This window comes from Scleropages formosus, chromosome 23 (assembly GCF_900964775.1).
Source record: "Scleropages formosus chromosome 23, fSclFor1.1, whole genome shotgun sequence".
Classification (NCBI taxonomy): domain Eukaryota; kingdom Metazoa; phylum Chordata; class Actinopteri; order Osteoglossiformes; family Osteoglossidae; genus Scleropages; species Scleropages formosus.
In genome coordinates this window covers 18,367,302-18,387,917 of record NC_041828.1, presented here as the reverse complement: position 1 = coordinate 18,387,917, position 20,616 = coordinate 18,367,302, and the positions used below count along the sequence as shown (strand labels likewise).

Genomic DNA, 20,616 nt, shown 5'->3' with positions numbered 1-20,616 from the left:
CGAAAAATCCGGGCTGTTTCATCTCAGGTAGCTTGGTTTCGTCTTGTTATTATGATGGTTCTTGCCGACATGTATGGGTCCTTTCCACATACTGTACTCATGTTACAGAACCGTTCATGTATAGAGTTATAACGCCCGCTGCAGTACTTTTACGTTTGAGGCATGTAAAGTATGTACGATTTCAAGACTCAAAGCAGATTTATTTTAAAAAAAAAAAAGTGGGGGCCTATATTTTCCCGTTTGAACCCCCCAATATTTATATATAAGTCATCTGTAGTACTACCACCAGTTCTGACTCAGATTGGGACACTTTTAAACCAGCATACTTTAAAGACAGACTAAAACAAATAGCGGCTTCGGTGTTGAGAACAATAATTGTTTCGTCTCCAACACAAATGCTGGTGTCCTGTTGCTATGGTAACAGGAACAGTAGTAGAAGCAGAAACGGGGCTGAGTTTGTGACACATCGCATCTTGGAACCCAACACAGATGCTGTAATGGACTGGCTGTTTTAAAATACTGTACTGTATATTCCACACATTTACCTTTACAGTGCATCTTTGCGAATGTACTCATTTTGTGGCCTTACAGCCCTGTTCATGAGGCTCTTTAAATTGCAAACACACACACACACAAACCCCAGACCCACCGGAGAGCAGGACTGTGGTCCAACCCACTGCGCCACCGCACCCCCAAATTGCAAACCTGACAGTTAAAGATACTTGTCTGAACAAGCCGTTGCCTTGACTACAGCAGGTGACACATCAATGACTAGAGTCACTTTGTAACCTAAAAGTCTTGGGTTCGAATCCCACTCCTGGTGCAGTGCATTCGATTCCATCGATATTCCACCGCCGGACAAATGAATGAATAACAGTGATGAACCCTGGTACAATAAGTCGCCTGTAAAGGATTTGATAAGAGCCCATAATGTAAAATAAAAGGCAAACCGAAAAAAGGGCAGTCGTTCACAGGTGTTTCACTGCTCACCTCCGTTTATAAAAACTGCACTGCCTAATATATTTACTGTGAGAGGAAAAATGGAAATAGGTGGATGATCTGTGCAAGTGGCCTCAAACTGAGACACATACATTTAATAGTGTTATTATGATTGTTATCACTAGTGATATTATTATTATTATTATTATTATAATACAGTACAGTTTACCACAACGTTTTGGGTTGCCTTTGGTCTGTGGTTTTGTCCTTCCAGCAGAGGGTTTTGAGGAACTTGTTCATCTTTGGATGTATCATCAAGTTCGTCGTTGTACTGCATCTGTATTTATTTCATTCCGAAGAATCTTGTTGGCACCGAGTTCACAATGTTCTGTTTCTTATTATCGCTGTGCTTATAGTACTGTGTTTTTACATCACATCTTCAAATCGTTAATGTTACAAATTGCTGAGTCTCTGGGGTCACTTTACCAAATTAGTAAAGAGACAAGCGTAAAAATTTATGTTTGGTATTCAGTTACTTCTTCTTCTTATTATTATTATTCACACGTTAATAATAATAATAATAATAATAAGAAGAAGAAGAAGAAGAAGAAGAAGAAGAAGGCGTATTATTTTATTATAGACATTATTTTGAATGGTATTATTATTATAATACACATTTTACGTCCGAGGGATGATGTAAGTTTCCATGGCACGTTGTTTTTTCGCTTTGGATAAACAAATAAAGGAGCTCCGGTAGAGTTTGTGAATGACGCACGCGCTCCAAAGGTTTATAAGGCTGTGCGCGCGCAGAAGTGCGACTGGGAGTCCCGGGCAGGAGCGCGAGCACACTGACGCCACAATGGTGAGCACACACTCGTACACACACTCACACAGCAACAAACACACCTCTTATTTAAACTTAAACCTTTCGTTTGTTATACTGTCCTTGATGTTCCACACAAAAAATAGATAGTTTGTAAGCTGTTTTGGGGGGGGGGAGACGCCGATAAATCATTTAAACCGAATTCAAATCGGTTTCTAAAGTTTTAAATATTGTATTCTTCATGTGGTGTCTATTAAATGGTGACACCGCACACACACACACACACACACACATATTTATTGTACAGTGCAATAAACACGATTAGCTCATCATCATGTACTGTATTATATATAAAATGTGTGCCTCCAAAATGCCACATCATGTGCGATGGACTAGCAGTGTATTCCGCTCTTTCTTAACAGCTGTTGCCACTATTACCTCTGATCCTGTTCATCATTGGGAGCACGGAACCCACGCCCACGTCCACGATCACTTACCAGTACGACGATCCCGCGACCGGCCTCGTGCTCACGTGCGACCGCTGCCCTCCGGGCTCCTACATGCTCGCGCACTGCAGCGCGAGGACGCGCACCGTGTGCGCGCCGTGCCCGCCGGGCCACTTCACGCAGCGGTGGAACTACCTGTCCAGGTGTCTGTACTGCAGCGTGGCGTGCGGGGAGAACCAGGTGGTGAAGGAAGAGTGTTCGCCGCTCCGCAACACGGTGTGCGAGTGCCGGCGCGGCTACTACATGTATTACGACTTGTGCAGGAGGCACAGCGAGTGTTCGCCGGGACACGGGGTCGCACTCAGAGGTAACGTGGGGGTGGTCTCGTGGGCACATCGCTCGCTACACCGTTGGGTGTCACGTCACGGGGGAACACGTGGCATCATCCGCGCAGCACACCGGCGTTAGCGCTAACGGACTGCACCGAAAAGTAACGTTCTGTGCGCGGCGCCCTTGAGTTACGCACTTCTCTCTCTAATTATACTGTATTATTTACAGTATGTGGCAACACCTGCTTTTGTTTGAGCTAAAAATATATCACGGAGAAGGGGTAAAATGACATTTGAATTTATAAATATAATCAATTATTTCTATATAAGGAGGTGCGGTGGCGCAGTGGGTTGGACCACAGTCCTGCTCTTCGGTGGGTCTGGGGTTCGAGTCCCACTGGGGGTGCCTTGCGGCGGACTGGCGTCCCGTCCTGGGTGTGTCCCCTTCCCCCTCTGGCCTTACGCCCTGTGTTGCCGGGTAGGCTCCGGTTCCCCCGTGACCCCGTATGGGACAAGCGGTTCTGAAAATGTGTGTGTGTGTGTGTGTGTGTGTGTGTGTATTTCTATATACTCATTATGAGAACAAAATGCTCCGATAGGCTCCGTACCACCGGGACCAGGCTCAGGACAATTGAATGGAATTGTATGGTTATTGAAATTGTCTGGAATCATTGACATAGGGCTTGTGTGAGTATTGTAATATATAGGCACAGGACACAATTTTATGCTTTAATCACTGAAAAGGTGAACTTACGTTGAAGACTGAAGATGGTTAAGAGAACAAATAGATAAACACGATAAATGTGTGGAGCGACAGTTTGTTACATAGAAAATGCCACCTACAGAGAATACATTTAATTTCAAAAACATGGGACGGAGACGTGTCTTACCACGTTCACCTGCTTTGTGGGGCAGCTGGTAGTTGCCGTGTTCCGTTCCGGAAATGACCTGTCGGACTCAACTGCAGAGCGAACTGGTGTTTATTTTGGGAAATGCACAAGAAACGTAGTCAGGGACAGGCGAGGGTTTTCGATTGGCAAACGTCGTACACGGGGCAATCCAGAAAGCGTGGTCGAAGGACAGGGCGAAAGGTCAGAACACTAGAAGACTGGATCTTGGATCAGGAAGGGGAAGGAACACGGGACAGGGACAGGGACAAGGACAAGGAAACCAAAGGCTGACTCTTGAAGTGAGTGAGCGTTAGGTGAACAAGGTTCCGCGTCCACCGTCGCTCTGCCTCTGCCTTTTATGCCTCCGTCTCCGTCGAGCCCCAGGTGTGCCCTGTCGCACCGGTGATGTGGGGGTGGCAGTAGTGCAGTAGGTAGATCTACTTCCTTTGCACCTAAAGGTTGCAAGTTTGAGTCCCACCTCCAGCTGTAGTACCCTCGAGCAAGGTACTGCCCCTGAATTACTCCAGTAAAGTTCCCCAGCTCTATAAATGGGTAAGTAGCTGTAAATCACTTTGGGGAAAAAGCATCAGCTTAGTGTTAATCTATAAGGTGGAGGGTCTTCTACAATTTGGCTTGAAACTGGTTATTACTGAGCAAGTGTTTGGAGTGAATGCAACTTATTTCCCAATTTTAGTAATAAATCTGTGCGCGAGTCAGATGAGGAGCCGCTCTTGCGATCCACAGAGCGGACACTGCGGAGAAGTGCTGGATGGAGTGTCTCTTCAAACCGAGTGTTTTACACCAGTGCTCATCCAAAGGTCCTTTCTTGACAGGGAGCGCGTATCAGAACACGGTGTGCGAGAAGTGTCCGCGAGGCACCTACTCCCCGGGGGGCTCATCGGGAGCCGCGTGCGCGAGCCACACGGACTGCGCGTCCCGCGGCCTCGTGCTGCTCCTCAAAGGCACGGACTGGCACGACAACCTGTGCGCCACGTGCCAAGAGCTTCAGGCCGGAGGTGGGTACTTGTGCTCTTGCGTTATGGATCAAGGGCGGTATTTCTAAAATGCCAGCACCATGATAGCATCCAGACAATGTAGGGTGCAGTCAGCGATGTAGAGGATAGGATATGACATGAATTAATATGATATGATACTTTTTTCATCCCCGCAGGGTAATTTACACACACAGCTACTTAACGCATGACATACCAGCCGAGGTGCACAGTTATACCCTCAGCAACACGCAAATAAATGTTTACTTAAATGTCAATCCTTTATTTAGCAGAATAAGACGTACACTTTTAGGTAGTCAACTTTACAGTGATTTACCCATTAAATACCCAGCAGGGTATTCTTATTGTGTCAGGTCAGGCTAAATACGTTGCCCAACCGTGTTGCAGCAGGAGTAGGACTCGAACCCAGAACTTCCAGCTCACAGTCTGATTGCCCTAACCCACAACACTAAATTTCTTATAAAGACACACCGAGAACAGACAACTTTTGTGAAGAATGATTATTGTAAGAAGGATAATTCAGATAGAATAGAATAGAATTCAGCTGTATAAAATGAAAAGTATATTCCTGTTCGGTTCACATATGAAAAACATTTCTTTTTACTTTTATGAATGTGAACGCTTTCAAAGTAAAGTCCTAACTGTGTGTTCTTCATCAATTTAAGTAGCTCCCTCTGGGAACTGCATTTTTATTCTACGTTCTGATTGCAGCCAAGTGTGCATTTCATGATTCTTCTTAACGGCCTTTTATTCAGGTGGGCTCCAGCTGCTGCGAGGCATCCTGCCGGACTTCTTCGGCCGTCAGAAGATCAATAAAAATAAGTTGGTGCGGTTTGTGAAGAAGTCACTTCTCAGGAGGCATCACGGTGCTTCTGTTCCGAGGGACCCGTTGGCCCACATCGGGGAGTGGTGCAAGAACGCAGATGAGACGGAGCTGAGGAAGCTGCCGGCGATGCTGAGAAGATCGAACCTCCACCATATTGCAGAGAAACTGGAGAAAAAGCTGAACATAGTGACAAACGTGTCCCCATGCGACCCTGAATCTGCAGTAAAATCTGAGTCAAGAACAGTTCTCGGACCATCTACTGAGTAGTCCTAATTCTTCTTCAGAAGCCACCCCATGTCAGTCATGCTGAATACACGGCAAACATTGCGTGTTATCCTGACCCTTGAAGACTAACTGTAATATCGGTGAACTCTGATCAGTGTTAGTGATCACACTTCTAATTGGCAAACTATAAAAAGCAGATTTGAACTCAGAACTTACCGGCAAGAGCAAGAGCTCTGGACAGCAGTCACCATAAGTCATTGTTGTTTCGGGGTTACATTTAATTCATTTCGTAGACACTTTAAAGCAGCTTATAATTATTTACCCACTTATGCAGCTGGGTAATTTTACTAGAGTAGTTTAGGGTAAGTACCCTAACTCAAGGGTACTACAGCTGGAGCTCAAACCCATGACCTTTGGGTTCATAGGCAGCTGCTCTAAACACTACACTACCAGCTGTCCCTTTATATGCTTTACAAGGGCCAAGCGGTGGGGTTTGAAAAGAGAAGGAATCCCAAACATCAAAGACTTTGTTTTGTCCAGGGAAATCACGGTCATTTCACGGTTAGCTGCGACTCCTCTTTCTCACCAAATGTGAACTCGAAGAACCAAATAGTTCCTGTGCACCGAAGGAAACGGGAGATGAGTTTGTCGGGGAATTTTTACACGTTTAAGTTACTGTAGATGACTTCATGTTGAAGTACTGCATTTCTCTTTACGAATAGCTGTCGTGACTTGTACAGTACATTTTACCACAACGTTTTGGGTTGCCTTTGGTCTGTGGTTTTGTCCTTCCAGCAGAGGACAGGGTTTTGAGGAACTTGTTCATTTTTGGATGTATCATCAAGTTCGTCGTTGTACTGCATCTGTATTTATTTCATTCCGAAGAATCTTGTTGGCACCGAGTTCACAATATTCTGTTTCTTATTATCACTGTGCTTAAAGTACTGTGTTTTTACATCACATCTTCAAATGCTACAAATTGCCGGGTCTCTGGTGTCACTTTACCAAATTAGTAAAGAGACAAGCGTAAAAATTTATGTGTTTGGTATTCAGTTACACGCATAACCTTGAAAAATCCACCGAGAGCTGAAATTATGTGCATATTTGTCCTGATTTATTATTTCAAGGGAAAATGTGCAACACTTTTAAAAGCTTGGATGAGAGCATTATGAAATGATGACCTGACCTGTTAATGATATATCGACCACATACGCCACAGTTTTTACTTTAAAAAGTGAACATAAACGTGTGTAACAATGGAATAGAGAACTAGGTGACAATATCATATGAAATCAAAGTCTTAATTTTTGCAGGTCTTTTGCACTTCAGTGTAAGCAGATGTACAGTTAAGTCCAGTACACACCTTCTATTGCGTCAGAAGTGGGATTCTTGTGCGAGTCAAGAGCTTCCAAGGCCTTCCCCTACTCTTATTGCCATTTTTTGTTCCTTTTTTGCTTAAATCTGCATCTAAGAAGGCAGTTTACTACGCTGATGAGGACGACGACGATGGACGTGCCATCAACATGACCCGGATTCAATGACCATGCATGTGGTTTGCAAGGCAAGGGAGGAACGGAAGTGGGTTCCTGCAGACATAAAAACTTTCATTAACTCATGATCGATACCATAATCTTCAGATGATGTGAAATGCTTTTGACTACAGAAAAATCTGCTGTACACTGTGCTCCTAGACAGCATTTATAGCAAACTTATATGTGTGTGTATATATACTGTATACACACACACACAATTTATTTGTATACAGTGTTATGTTTCCCTAGGTATTGATTTTGGAGAGTTAGCCACCTCATCCCCTGGATGGAACTGTCAGCAAAGATGTGTCTTTGGTGGTGATTTGACATAATACATCCAATGTGAAATTGTATTGAGTTGTATGGTATCCTTTATTGACATTTTTGCAAGAGACCATAATGCGATGTATTGGCATACAGCAGAAATATAAATGTATTTAATCAGCATATTCCTTTTACAACTGAGTCAGCAAGTTTAAAGGATGAATAAACAAGTTTTTGTAATGAATCAGCAGAGTTGTCTTTCAGGAACGAGGCATCCACATTCTGTAATTCTGCAGGGAATTTGCATAACTGTGTGTGCATCCTGAGTAAATAACATATTATGTACAATATGGTCATAAAGGTCCCTCTTAATTGATGTATTTTATGAACAAAGTGGAAAAAACCTTTTACTTGTTGAACCAATTGTGCAGTAATACTAGTTCAATTACAGGATTTATGCTTAAGCAACTATAAGGCAATTGATTTAGGTATTAACAAAAACAACAATAATAATTCTATTATAATTAGCATGTTCTCACTAACTGACTAACTGCTTGTGCAAGTCAGGGTCGTGGCGGTCCCAGCCTATCTCACAAGCACAAGACACAAAGATTGGTAGGGTAAAACCTCCTTATGCTACTGCTTTGTTTTAATGGAAAACATCAATTATTTCTTACATATAACACAAGAATTCCATTCATGCTCAACACTGTGTGTCGTCGTCTCATAGCGCCCGTGCGATTCTGGCCTTGGTTCCAATCTGGACCAGATTCTCTGAAGTTTCCATGTTCTCCCCTTGTCTATGCAGATTTCCTATGGGTGCTCTGGTTTCCTCTCACAGGGGAAAGTCACGCACTTCAGGTTAACGGGTGACTCTAAATTGCCCTTAATGATTGACTGCATACAGTATGTGGCTACCGGGCCTGCACTGGTGTTCTGTCCACTGCACACTCCCCTTGTGGCCTTTCACTGCGGGATAGGCTCCGGACCAGGCTCCGGACCAGGCTCAGGACCCTCACTCGCACATCCGAGTGCGCGACTTTCATGAGAACCGCGGTAGATGAACGCGGCGCAACAAGCCACCGCCGAACGGCGAAGTTCCTTGGAATGTCCGCTACCGGGCGCCACCAGCAGATGTCGCCCTTCGTTCGTTTGTCGGCTCCCGGCTGTTAGGAGCGGTAGTTCAGAGCCTCCTTATCGCGAGTCCGCTCGGCTCTGTTTGCTCAGGGCGGGCGGTTCCTGTGTGAAGAATTAGGAAGGAGCGCGGACCTTCGCTCCTCGTCCGCCGCGTTGTATGACGCCCGTTATTTACGAATAATTAAAGAAAAAAAAGAAAAAAAAAATAATAGAAAACGTTGTTCAGTCCAGAGTTTAAGAGGGAGTCAAAGTGACGGGTGACAATGTGCGCGCAGCGGAGCGCAGCGGCGGTGTGGCGCGCGCTCACGGAAGGCCACCTATAACCGCGCCTGCAGCGACACCTGACGACCAGGAACGCGGAGCAGCGGGACCGATCGGTCGCTTCGGACTGTGATTTGTCTTCTTTTATATATTATATATAAAACCCGGCGCGTTTATTTCCCTCTTAGTTCTTCCTCCGAGTGCGCAAACATGAGCGAAGAGGCGTCGGAGCTTCCGAAGGAGCTCCTGGGTAAGAGACACTCAGTCCCTTTACTGCGTTTTTAACGGACAAACACGGGGGCTTTTGGCAAAATTGGGGCAAGTTTGACCGCAGCGAAAATCGAAACACTTTTGTCACAACAGTGCGTTTCATTGTTACTCTTGAGCGGCGCGGTTCACTGAGCGCAGTGAGTAAAAAAAAAAAAAAAAAAAAGTCGATGTTGGAAAAAATCGGAGCGTCCGGTAACTTACTGTCAACGCGTCCGAATCCATTTACCTTAGGGCTTTAGGCGGTACAGTACTATGGTGCGCGACTGGAGCTAGATGATGAGCTCGGCTCTCAGACACGGTGAAAACTAAGGGTTAATTTTTCGTCACGCATGTCATGTCAGAGGTCAACAGTTTCCTTTTATGATCATTCGCATTTAGGAAAAAGTGATACTTTGTTTCTTCTTCTTTTGGCGGTGAGAATGGCGATGGTGCAGTGTGTGTGGGGGGTTGTGATGGGGGTGTGAGTGTTTGGGGGGGGGGTTACACCTGTTTAAAGGCAGTTAAGTAACTAATTATAATTACTGAACTCCCTTTATACAGGTATAACCCCCCACAGCACAACCACATCCACACATGACATGAGATGAGTTGTGATCCCCTCTCTGAAAGAGTTTGGTTGAAGCTCTCTATCGTGGGAGGGTCACAGTTCATCTCATGTCATGGTCTCTGTGTTCATAAATTCCATCAGCGATTATCATTTTTGCCCAAACATTTTGTCGCCTCGAAATACCAAGCGTGAACAACTGTCAAAACTGATTTCTTGTTGAACCATGACCCATGTTCTTCTTCTGAGGAAGTTACGGAACATAGGCTCATTATTCTCAGCCGGGAGGTGTATTGCACCACTCTGGTCTGCGGCCAAGTTGTCCCATAGCCTAAATATGTGGATGACCAAAGTGTTCAACTCTGTTCTGCTTGAATAAGGGGAAAAAAAAAAGATCTGAATGGCGATTAAGGGAAATTCTGGAGTGTGTGAACATCCTTCTGGAAGATATTAGGTGGTGCTACGTGATCACACCTATAAAATGTCAAAACCTTTTGACCTTCTGCCCTTTATGTGGGTGTTTTCTCAGTTTTTCCCCATTTACTGTTTCTCACTCTGTTGCTGCGATTTGGCGCTGTTTGTAAAGCTAATAATTAAAAAAAGAAAAAAGCTGAATTGTGGGCCTCATTGGTAATATGGAGAGTGGATGAGCCCGTGCGGAGCAGAATGTCTTGGATCGGCCTGTTAGTTGCTTTGCAAGCGCAAAATCCTGGTTTGGAAAGGGGTTTTAGGACTGTTGAACTGGTGGTTTGCAGCAGTGATCGAAGAGCTCTCTGTTCGTAATGTCAGGCCGGAGAATATCTGCTCACAAGGAGCACTTGCTTTAACTTGAATGCAAACACTGTGTGTGTGTGTGTGTGTGTGTGTGTGTGTGTGTGTGTGTGTGTGTGTGTGTGTCTCATAGTGCCTGGGTGGTGTGAGAGGACGTGGGTTCAATCCCTGCTCAGTCCGTGTGGAGTTTGCATGTTCTCCTCGTGTCTGCGTGGGTTTCCTCCGGGTGCTCTGGTTTCCTCTCACACTCCAAAGACATGCTGTTCAGGTTCCCCATAGTGTGTGAGTGACACAGTGTGTGTTCCACTGATGTATGGCTGAGTAAGCCAGTGTAAGGAGTGTATCTAGCAGTGTAAGTCACCTTGGTGAATAAGGTGTGTGGGCTGATAACACTATATAGAGTTCATTGGAAGTCGCGTTGGAGAAAAGCGTCTGCTAAATAAATAATAAATGTTAAATGTAAAGTAAAGGTGTCCAGGAGTGACACCGAACTCAGTTGAATTGCAGCATGTCAACCAACTCTGAAATGTCCCTATAAGTGCAAATATGGATATGTGGATATGACCGCAGTGTGGTCTGTACTTGTCGATTAGCAACAGCGAGTTCTTCTCATAAAGCGGCTTCAGGACAAATCTTTTTTGCAGGGAGAAACTCAGGATGGGAGATTTTCTCTCACCCCACCCCCCATCCCCAGTTCCGCACGGCGTTTCCAAGCGATGGCCGCAGCCAACCAGTCACTGATGTCATTGAGACAATTTCAGATTTGTCTGGCATTCCAAGTTCCTCAGAATGACGCCCTTCTTCGAGAAAACAGACCCGACCCAGTTCAGCCGGCCAGTTTTACCGCTGGGCAGAGCTTCCGCGGCGCGTGGAAAACAAACTCCACACAGAGCGGAACCCGAGTTAAATACGACCGAAAATGTTCCGTCGGCGTCGGGGGAAAAAAGAGGCTGCCGAGGGCAAACGTTTCGAATTAAGTTTTATTTGATGAAATAACGGCCCGACATCGCTTTGTGACACTGCAGAGCAGAATATAACTGGAGAGAACGTTTTCTTCGTAAGCTGTGCAATATTTGAATCAAAATAATCACGACTTGCCAGATATTGTGTGAAGGATAAACATGCAAATTCTTTTCAGTATGATTTCGATTACTGCTCCCTTGACCTTGAATTGAATTGCATCCCTCAGAAAACTGATATGAACCAAAGTGTTGTTTCTGCTCTACTTTTTCCTACTGATGGAATGATTATTATGTTGGTCAGCAGCCTTTTTAGTCTCTTTATCATGAGATCCCACTTTTCCTAAGAATAAATAACCGTCGGTGTAAGAAAGCGCTTTTTTATGGTCCCCCAAAAAGACTATGTATCTATGAGATGTCATTCAGATTAGATCATAATTTTACCTGCCAGATGAAAATTAATTACTAAGGTCCTCCATATATAAAAAGAAATGAGTCTAGACCACACCTGCTAAATAGTATTAAAGTATGAATGAATGAATGAATAATATGAAACTGACACAGGACTCTGAAAGATTTCAGAGTGATTTTTTTCATTTGATTTTTACTGTTTCAGCACTGTGAGGGGGTGCGGTGGCGCAGTGGGTTGGACCACAGTCCTGCTCTCTGGTGGGTCTGGGGTTCGAGTCCCGCTTGGGGTGCCTTACGACGGACTGGCGTCCCGTCCTGGGTGTGTCCCCTCCCCCTCCAGCCTTACGCCCTGAGTTGCCGGGTTAGGCTCCGGTTCCCCGTGACCCCGTATGGGACAAGCGGTTCTGAAAATGTGTGTGTGTGTGTGTTTCAGCACTAACCAGAACCAAGTCCCATAGACTATAGCAGATATTCTCCACGGTATGTTTTACAAACATCTGAATTGAGTTTTCTGCAGAAGTTTGGTTAAAAGGCAGGAAGCTGTTAGAACGTGATTAGTGCAGATGTTGAATTTGTTCAGATTCTGTCCTATTTTGGTGTGGGATTATGGGATTAAACGTGCAACTGTGGTCATGTAGCCCAAGGCTTTGCTGCTAAGATGTTTTTTTTTCGTTCTAGAAAGTATAAAGGATGCCGTGGGCAGGAAGATCAAGCTGACGACGAAGAAGAAGGTGAAGCTGGAAACCAAGGGAGATCGGCTGGAAAACAAAGTCCTGGTTGGTTTTGGTTCCATGAGCTCTTTGTGCAGTTTGTCAAAGGCTGCAACACTCGTTGTGATGTGGGACTTCATATAAAAAAAAAAAAAAAAAAAATCTGCGCTACAGAAATTAATTTCCCTTAATTAAGTTTTCAAAGTGACACTTGAAATGAACGGCGGTTTGGTCGAGACATTTATCTGCATTAAGCGCCAGCCTGTGTGGCTGCAAGCAAAATCAACTGACATGAAGTTGATGAAGTCTTGGGAGGCGATGACAGCTCAGAGAAACCCCCCTAGTTAATAAGATCCAATTCTACAAAGGGTCATGAAGAAGAGCTGAGAGCTTTCTTTAATTTTTTTTTTTTTTTTTTTTTTTTTAATTAAAGTTTAACAAATCCCTGTCTTGGACCATGAGTTCAGTGATCACGGAGCTGTAGTGCGGTGTAAGGTGTGTCAGTCGGCCGTAGCTCAGCTGGCTGCTGGCCATCGGGGGCACGTTCCTCTGAGCAGTGCATTCCAAAGCGTCGCGCCAGGGGAAGATTTCGCATTCCTCCCGCCTTTCACAACAGCTCTGTGCCCAGAGGCCAGTTCTGAGCTCCAGTTTCACTGCAGGTGACTCTACAGCTGAACTGGACTGACCTGGGCTGAACTGGAGTGGGTTAGGCTGACCTGGGCTGGGCTGAGCTGAGCTGGGCTGGGTTAGGCTAGGCTGGGCTGAACTGAGCTAGGCTGACCTGGGCTAGGTTAGGCTGAGCTGGGCTGTGCTGAGCTGGGCTGACCTGGACTGGGTTAGGCTAAGCTGGGCTGAACTGAGCTAGGCTGAGCTAGGCTGAGCTGGACTGGGTTAGGCTGACCTGGGCTGGGTTAGGCTGACCTGGGCTGACCTGGGCTGACCTGGGCTGGGTTAGGCTGACCTGGGCTGACCTGGGCTGGGTTAGGCTGGACTGAGCTGGGCTGAGCTGAGCTGGGCTGGGTTAGGCTGATCTGGGCTGACCTGGGCTAGGTTAGGCTAAGCTGGGCTGAACTGAGCTAGGCTGAGCTGGGCCACCACTTTTCTGCCTGCTTATTTCTGTGGCCATTCATTCGTTGGCTAAAAACCATAAATACTTGTATTTCAGAGCTGCGCTGACGTTCAAAGTCACATATATACACAGCGTTTGTTTTTTAGTCATTGAACTGGAAAATTTTTGCCAACTAAATTTATTCCCGAACTCTGATGACATTCAAATATGTACACGATGGCTGAAGTTGGCAAGAAGCAACATTTTTGCAAAATAAATTTATTTCTGAAGTCTTTTGACATTCAAAGTCAAATGCTTACACGCTGCTTGAACTTGGCAGAAACAAATTTCTTCAGGGAAAAAAATTCTATCGCAAAACTTCGACGTTCAAAGCGGAACATTTACAAGGCGCCTGAACTTGATGGGAAAGAGAAACTTTTTGTTCTGTACATTTTATTTCTGTGAGAAATGTGGCGTTTCGTTTTCGCTCGCCGCGCCAACAAACTTTGAACCTGTCAAATTTTCTGGTTTGAAAGTTGAAGAGTGTGCGGTTTCTAGTTCCGTTTCATGTCGTCGAGGAGACATCGGTTTCTTAATTTGGGTCACTCGAACAGAGTTGGAGGTGGGTGCGGTGGGGCAGCGGGTTTGACCAGATCCTGCTCTCCGGTGGGTCTGGGGTTCGAGTCCCGCTTGGGGTGCCTTGTGATGGACTGGCGTCCCCTCCGGTCTTGCGCCCCCGTGTTGCCGGGTTAGGCTCTGGTTAGTTGGGACGAGCAGTTTCAGACTAGTTGGCCTCTCGTTTGTACGAAATGACCACTAGTGGCTTGTCCACCACTCCTTTACACACTGCCTCGCTGCATCTGAGATAGACGCACACATAAAAAAAAAAAGATCTTTGAAGACCAGAAGCGCCAAAACAGTTCCTGGAGAATCTTTCTCATTTGTCAGCATTTTAGCGTTTCGTTCCCTCGAGGACATGCGTATTGACGAAGAAATGCCAAAGTTCTTCTGGACTCCACAGGGACCGTCAGGTCTTCCGTGCGGAAACAGGTTTCCTGCGTCCATCAGGAGAGGATAGGATGCTCTAACTAATCCATTTCCATGTTCACGCACTGTAGCCTATGCAGCTGTAAAATGTTGCTTGTCTCTTATTATATGATTCTCATTTTATTGCTTAACTGATATATAAACGTAGCTCGGTATTTTATTCGTTTGTAGAGTTGCGTAATTTTAGTGGAGTAGGGAGAGGAGCTCACAGACTGGTACCGCGGTGCTGCCCTTCCCACGATTTGAAGGAGAAACCTTCTCGTTATATCGTGTTCTTCACTTCTGCAGCACCCGCTGTCATCTTACGCCCCTCGATTAAATTTCCGTTTAACGAAATAGTTCGCTCAGCTACCAGGGTGTGACGCAGGACGCAAATCCAGAATGTACAGTAGTGCAAAATGCAGGATGAATCGTAGCGGCGAGTCTGAATATGAACTCGGAACTCGGAACTCGGGTTAGCGCTGCAGTTTCTCCGTGTGTCGCTGCGCCAAGGATCTCTGAGCTCCGATACGCACCTTTTTTTCCACGCGCTCATTTGGGTTTCGCTGCGTGAATTGCTTTGGATAAAAGCATCTGCTCAGGGAACGCATTCAAACGTGATGTTAATAGCGAAGGGGAGACGGCCGACCCGAGACGATTCGGCGCAGTCGCGTGAGCCGTTCCTTCCGTGGTTCGGTTCTGCCGCTTCCAGCTCGTAACCGGATCCAGCTGCGTGCTGCTCAGCTGTTCAGCTGTGGACCCTGCGTGTAAAGTCACCCTGTGACAAAATGGTCTTTCATGCACCACCCCCCCCCCCCAATCCAAGCATGCAGTTTTTCACTGTGACTTTAATGTACCAGCATCAGTGGTGTCATTGCAGTTTCTGCCTGCAATTACAGTTCAGTTTTACCAGGAAAAATTCTGTGGAAAGCGGTAAAACACTTTCTTCGGGGGGGAGGTGTAGAACACAGTGTAATCTCTGAAATATTGCCCAATTTTTTTTTTTTTTTTTATTTCCTTTTTTTTATGCAAGCATTACATAGAGGCCCTGAGAACTGCTCTTCCTGTTTGTTTTGTCGCTGGGACTGGATCGCGTCCCTCGCCTCTTTTACGACTCAGCGCTTTTGCCAAAGAGCTGCTGGCCTTACAGCACAACAATATTTTTGTGTATGAAAGAAGTTTCATGCTCCTTAAGAGCCCAGATGGCGTATTCCGTGAATTCTCAGTCGTGGGGGTTCTTTTCCATGTGAAAAATCTCCAGCTGTATAAATGGGTAAAATTTCAAGTTCCTTCATCTATGCAATGTTCAAATCATATTAATTTTAACGCAGAATGAAAAGCACATAGTTTAGTCATTCATTCATAATCAATACCACTCCTCTGATTACACACACTCATTCACTCTCTCTCACACACTAGATACAGTTTAAAGTATCCTTCTCACCTAAAACACGGTGTTGGACTGTGGGAGGAAACCAGAGCGCCTGTAGTAAACCCACACAAACACAAGGAGAGCATGTAAAGTACATATTCAGGTACACAGCTCAACAGCATTGTGAGGTGTAGTGGAGTGAAGCTCTACACTTTTTTTGGAGAGAATCGGAGGACAGTAAACGTAATCAATCGCAGGAGGACGAGACCAAACGAAACGTTAGCGATTTGTTATCGCTCAATGGTCTCTTCACCGGCTAAACATGCGTGAACTTTCATAGTTGCCGGTAGCTGCTGAGACTTTTGAAGAGCATCTGCTGGGATGTACACAACATCTGAACTTCTTATTTACATGTTTGTTGCTTTTTATTTATATATATTTTATTTATCGACCTTTTCGTTACATCAGTATTGGTAATACTGAACTTAAGTCTTTCGTGAGATGGAATACTTTCGTTTATATTTAATCTTGCATGTTTCATTTACATCGCTTTGGACATGCCTGATTAAAAAATGAAATCTCACAATGTCATACACTCATACAGCAATTCAGTTTTTTGGAACTTTGTATAGCATAATAATTAATGTAAATCGAGTTGGCTGCACATTTCTGCAGAATGTCCACTTGTGGTCACTCACCAGTGGGATTTCCATCGCTGCCTTTAGCCACTAACTATCCTGAATATTTTTCGAAATTCCTTAGCGCTTATGCAGTTGCGTGGCTGTGCTTTCGATGTCTATCAGATGGTTGAAGAATGTGTGTCCTCCAGGTATGCCTCTTTTTTTTTTTTTTTTCCCTTTATTTTAAAAACAACCTCTTGGATTCTACGTCTTGACAGGAGCTCTCGAACCCGCCTGCTCTGCCTGTCTTGACTTGATGGTGAATTTGGATTTTGTGTCGAATGCAACCAGGAATTCCAACCTGCCTCATCCTAGTGCCCGATCACCTGTCATAGCTGCTGATGGGCAGTCGTAATAATTATTGATCATCTCTCAGTGTCTATAACCATGTTTTAATTCCTTCAATCGATCACAATAACCTTTGGCAGTTTTGCCGCAGTGTTATCCTTAGGGGTGCAATGCAGACTAATAATATTAAGCAACAAAAATTCTGAAATCCCTCAATACGTCTTCGCCCATTGCTATGACACAAAATAAATTTCTGCGAAATCTGATAGAATTCACTGGTAGTGCATGATAATAAAGAGTTAGGTACAGTATTTAACATTGTGGTGAGAACTGATTGAACACCTAAGTGTAAAAATATAAAAGCGAGGCCTTCAGTACAAGTAAGATGTGTTGAAGTAGGACGCTAACGTTCACGTTTAGGCTTTAACCCCTTTGCCGAGGCTATTATCCAGAGCAGTGTGTGTTCCACAGACCTTCGTAGCCACCTTCACAGAGCTATTTCTGCATTTCTCTCCTCCAACGGAGCAAAACTTCCTGGTCAACTTCAGAGACTTGCCAGTTGGAACCTTTCCTTGCCCTTTATTATTTAGCCAGAATTTGTGAAACGGAATTTTTTTTGCCGTCTTTAGGTTGGAAGCTGTGAAGCAGCTGTGTGTGAATGTAGCACAATGTGGAAGACATAAAATTGTAATACTCCACCTCTAATAGGATGATCATTAATCATAGTTTCTTTGAAAATTTTCCGTATGTGTAATTAGAGGAAATAACATGTACTGATTTATTTGTTTTTGCAGGCGAATTACTCTGTTCTTTACTCTGTAAGCTGGATGAAGGACACTCGATGTTTGTGAAATGACGTGTGGCAGATGGATACGCGTAAAGCGGTGATTTTTTTAATTAAAAGAGCAGAACGAGAGATTTCTATTTTGTTCAGATCAGTTTTACGCCCTTTCTGCAGTTGAACTGTGATCAAAGTGCGAAGTTCACCGTGGGACAAGCTGGGCTTCTGCTTTCAGTTTGATTCCTTTGGACAGTGTTATTGCCAGAAAGCTCCCATAGCTGGGTTTGCTCGGGGCGTCGATGTTTCGCTGTAGATGATTGACATTGACCAGTATCATCGGGTCAGTCTGAGGCCTAAAGTCGATGCGAGAATCACTGGGGTTTCGCTGTGTTTTATTTTTGTAACGGCAATTAATACGTATATGCTTTGTCAGTCATGACTTTCACATATTTACGTTATGTATTCATGAACGGACTGGCAGCACCTAACCACTAAAGGAGAAAATGGATTTATAGAATCATCCAGGATTTTTCCCCCCCAGATGCTAAGCCACGCTCTCTCGTGTTGGAATAAGCGATGGTAGCGATAAAATTCAACCTGCGCAATATCATAAAAGCATCATTTGTTGTAAGTGAATGCACGCATTTCTCCGATCGACAGAGCGAGCTTTCAGAATGCTCATTGTGACTGTGATCTCATTTAATGGGCTGGATTCATCCAGTATTTACAGTTGCAGAGCAATGAGACAAAGAATCCTGTAAAATTAAACCTATATGAAATGCTGGCGATCGTGTCCAGAAAGCAATTTTATTAAGATTTTTTTCTTTTTTTAGATCCTTCAGCAGGCTTCAATAAACACAAATTCCCACATGCCGTGATGGAATATTGCATGTCAAAATGTGCTACCTCTTTTTAGTTCAGGGCTACGTCATAGTTTTAGACTGTTGATATTGCTGAGCGGCGTTGGGTGAAATTTGTATTGCCAATTTATTTCAGAAGTCAAAGAGAAATGTAAGGATAAATTATTTTTTTCAGTTTCATTCTGAAGTTTTCCCAAAGCTGCGGGTTAAGCGGGAAGTAAGCCCCGTAATTCTGGAAAGTCAGCAGTCGGGCTGAGAGTCTCCGGTTTCCGTGGGTGGCCGTATTTCCGGTGGTGACGCGTGTTTTATTCAGCTGTAGGAATAAATTTTGGGATCCTTTTCTCCCCATTTTGTGTTTTGATCATTAGCAAATTGTCATGATCTCAAAAGCCAAATGCGTTGACCGCTGATGTGTCAGGGAAATGGATTTGCTGAGAGGTCATGTTCAAACAGGTTTTATGCTTCGTTATAAGTTTTGTCCTTTGGGTTCCGCGTCAGACGTTATTACAATGTATGTGATGTGTGAAGTGATTTGATTCCGTTTGGTTTATTTTTATTGAGCGCTCGTCTCAACAGAGTGATGTACAATAGAGAAAACAGGAGAAAACAGGGTTGAGATGTAGTCGTATAAGCTGGCTGACAGTTGAGGAGAGGAAAACAAAAACTCTCATCCATAGTGAAGGAGAGGAAAATAAACCTCTATGATACCAAGTGGTTACAGGTCATGTCTCTTCGCCACCTGTTGTGTTTTGTTTGGAATTTTCCAGTATCTTCTCCTTAACCTTCAGCTCCACTGTGGGATGAGATGCCTGGGCTTGGCAAAAAAAAGAAAAAAAAAAAACCCTGCTTTTGATGTATGAAAACAGCAAGTGACCCCTGCAGGCCCAGCGATGTGGCAGTTCTGCCTTTACAGGTTTCTGATACAGAGGCCGCTATTGTTTTTTCTAAATATGCCCATTATTAATACACGGTGACTTTGTGACTTGTCGCGCAGACCCGGTGAGTGTGTTTTGAAAGCAGGAAACGGGAGGTTTTCAATACCGGTGCCCTTGTTCTGTTTTTTTCAGGGAGCAACTGAAGTTTTGATTTTTGTGGAAAAGTGAACAGTATCTGTGGCCAGTATTTGTAGTGTAGATTATTTGCTAAAGGCTGCTGCTGTTTTTTCTTTTTTCTTTTCCCCCTCCTCTCTAAAAGCAGCACTGTGTGTGTACTGTGTCTATAATTATTGTCGTTTTATTCTGTTAATGTGAACCGTCTTGGGAGCAGCGGTAACAAGGAAGTGAAGACCTCCAGCTCACTCCTCCGAACGTCCTTTCCCAGTGCGGGTGCAGCTTTGCAGCTTTTTCCCAGGCTGCTGGTTTGGAAGAGCACATGAGTCTCCCTCAGCCCCCTCAGCCCCCCCTCCACCTCCCCTGTGTTTAGTCGCGGAGGGGGCAGACAACCAGTTTGGCCCCTGCCTCTTTTGTTTACTCTCCATTGTTCCCTTCCAGGATTCCTCCCACACTTTAACTGTGCAGTAATTGCACGTCTTTCCGCGCTTCTCCAACGCTAGTATCTTAAACGTCGTTGATAATATCAATATTATCATAATCGTAATGACTCGAGGAAGGAGTTAAACGGAAACAATTAACAGTGCATTGAATTGCTTTGCACTGGACTTTACACTGCGACTGAAAGGTCTTCCGCTCGTTCCATCAAGACCGTGCGTAATGTCTGCGGAGTGGGGTCATTTTGGAGCTTTTGCTTTTTGCTCTAAGTGTTGGACCAACTCAGAAAATACACACACATACACACACACACACACACACACACAAAATCTGAAACCGCTTGTCCCAAGCAGGGTCGCGGCGAGCCGGAGCCTAACCCGGCAACACAGGGCGAAAGGTTGGAGGGAGGGGACACACCCAGGGCGGGACGCCAGTCCACTGCAAGGCACCCCAAGCAGGACTCGAACCCCAGACCCACCAGAGAGAGGGACCCGGCCAAACCCGCTGCGCCACCATGCCCCCTTACTGAGAAAATAGGGAAGCAAATTTTGGCACTCGTTTGCGTGTGTATTCTCGTACCGCGAGAATAACATCCTTTGAGTGATGAGCAGGGTCTGTGGGCTTCCGACCATTTATAACACACAATTATAACACGCGTGATCATTACATTTACACAGAACACAAATTTATATTTCAACAACTGAAAATGGGCTGAAAAGTAGAC

At 44.7% G+C, this 20,616-nt stretch overlaps 2 protein-coding genes across 2 annotated transcripts in view; both read left to right on the top strand.

The window, feature by feature from the left end:
* Positions 1–1,643: 1,643 nt before the first annotated feature.
* Positions 1,644–5,824, top strand: LOC108919219 (tumor necrosis factor receptor superfamily member 6B-like). The gene is made up of 4 exons (XM_018727073.1): positions 1,644–1,801; positions 2,185–2,575; positions 4,261–4,443; positions 5,196–5,824. Exons 1-4 carry the CDS (start codon positions 1,706–1,708, stop codon positions 5,531–5,533), a joined length of 1,008 nt encoding a protein of 335 aa, XP_018582589.1. The 5' UTR covers positions 1,644–1,705; the 3' UTR covers positions 5,534–5,824.
* A 2,667-nt stretch (positions 5,825–8,491) lies between these two features.
* carmil1 (capping protein regulator and myosin 1 linker 1) overlaps positions 8,492–20,616 on the top strand; it is a 57,073-nt gene continuing 44,948 nt past the window's right edge. The window contains exons 1-2 of the mRNA XM_018727204.2: positions 8,492–8,935; positions 12,319–12,416. Coding sequence (XP_018582720.2) covers positions 8,896–8,935; positions 12,319–12,416 — 138 coding nt within the window. The 5' untranslated portion in view covers positions 8,492–8,895. The remainder of the gene's footprint in view (positions 8,936–12,318; positions 12,417–20,616) is intronic.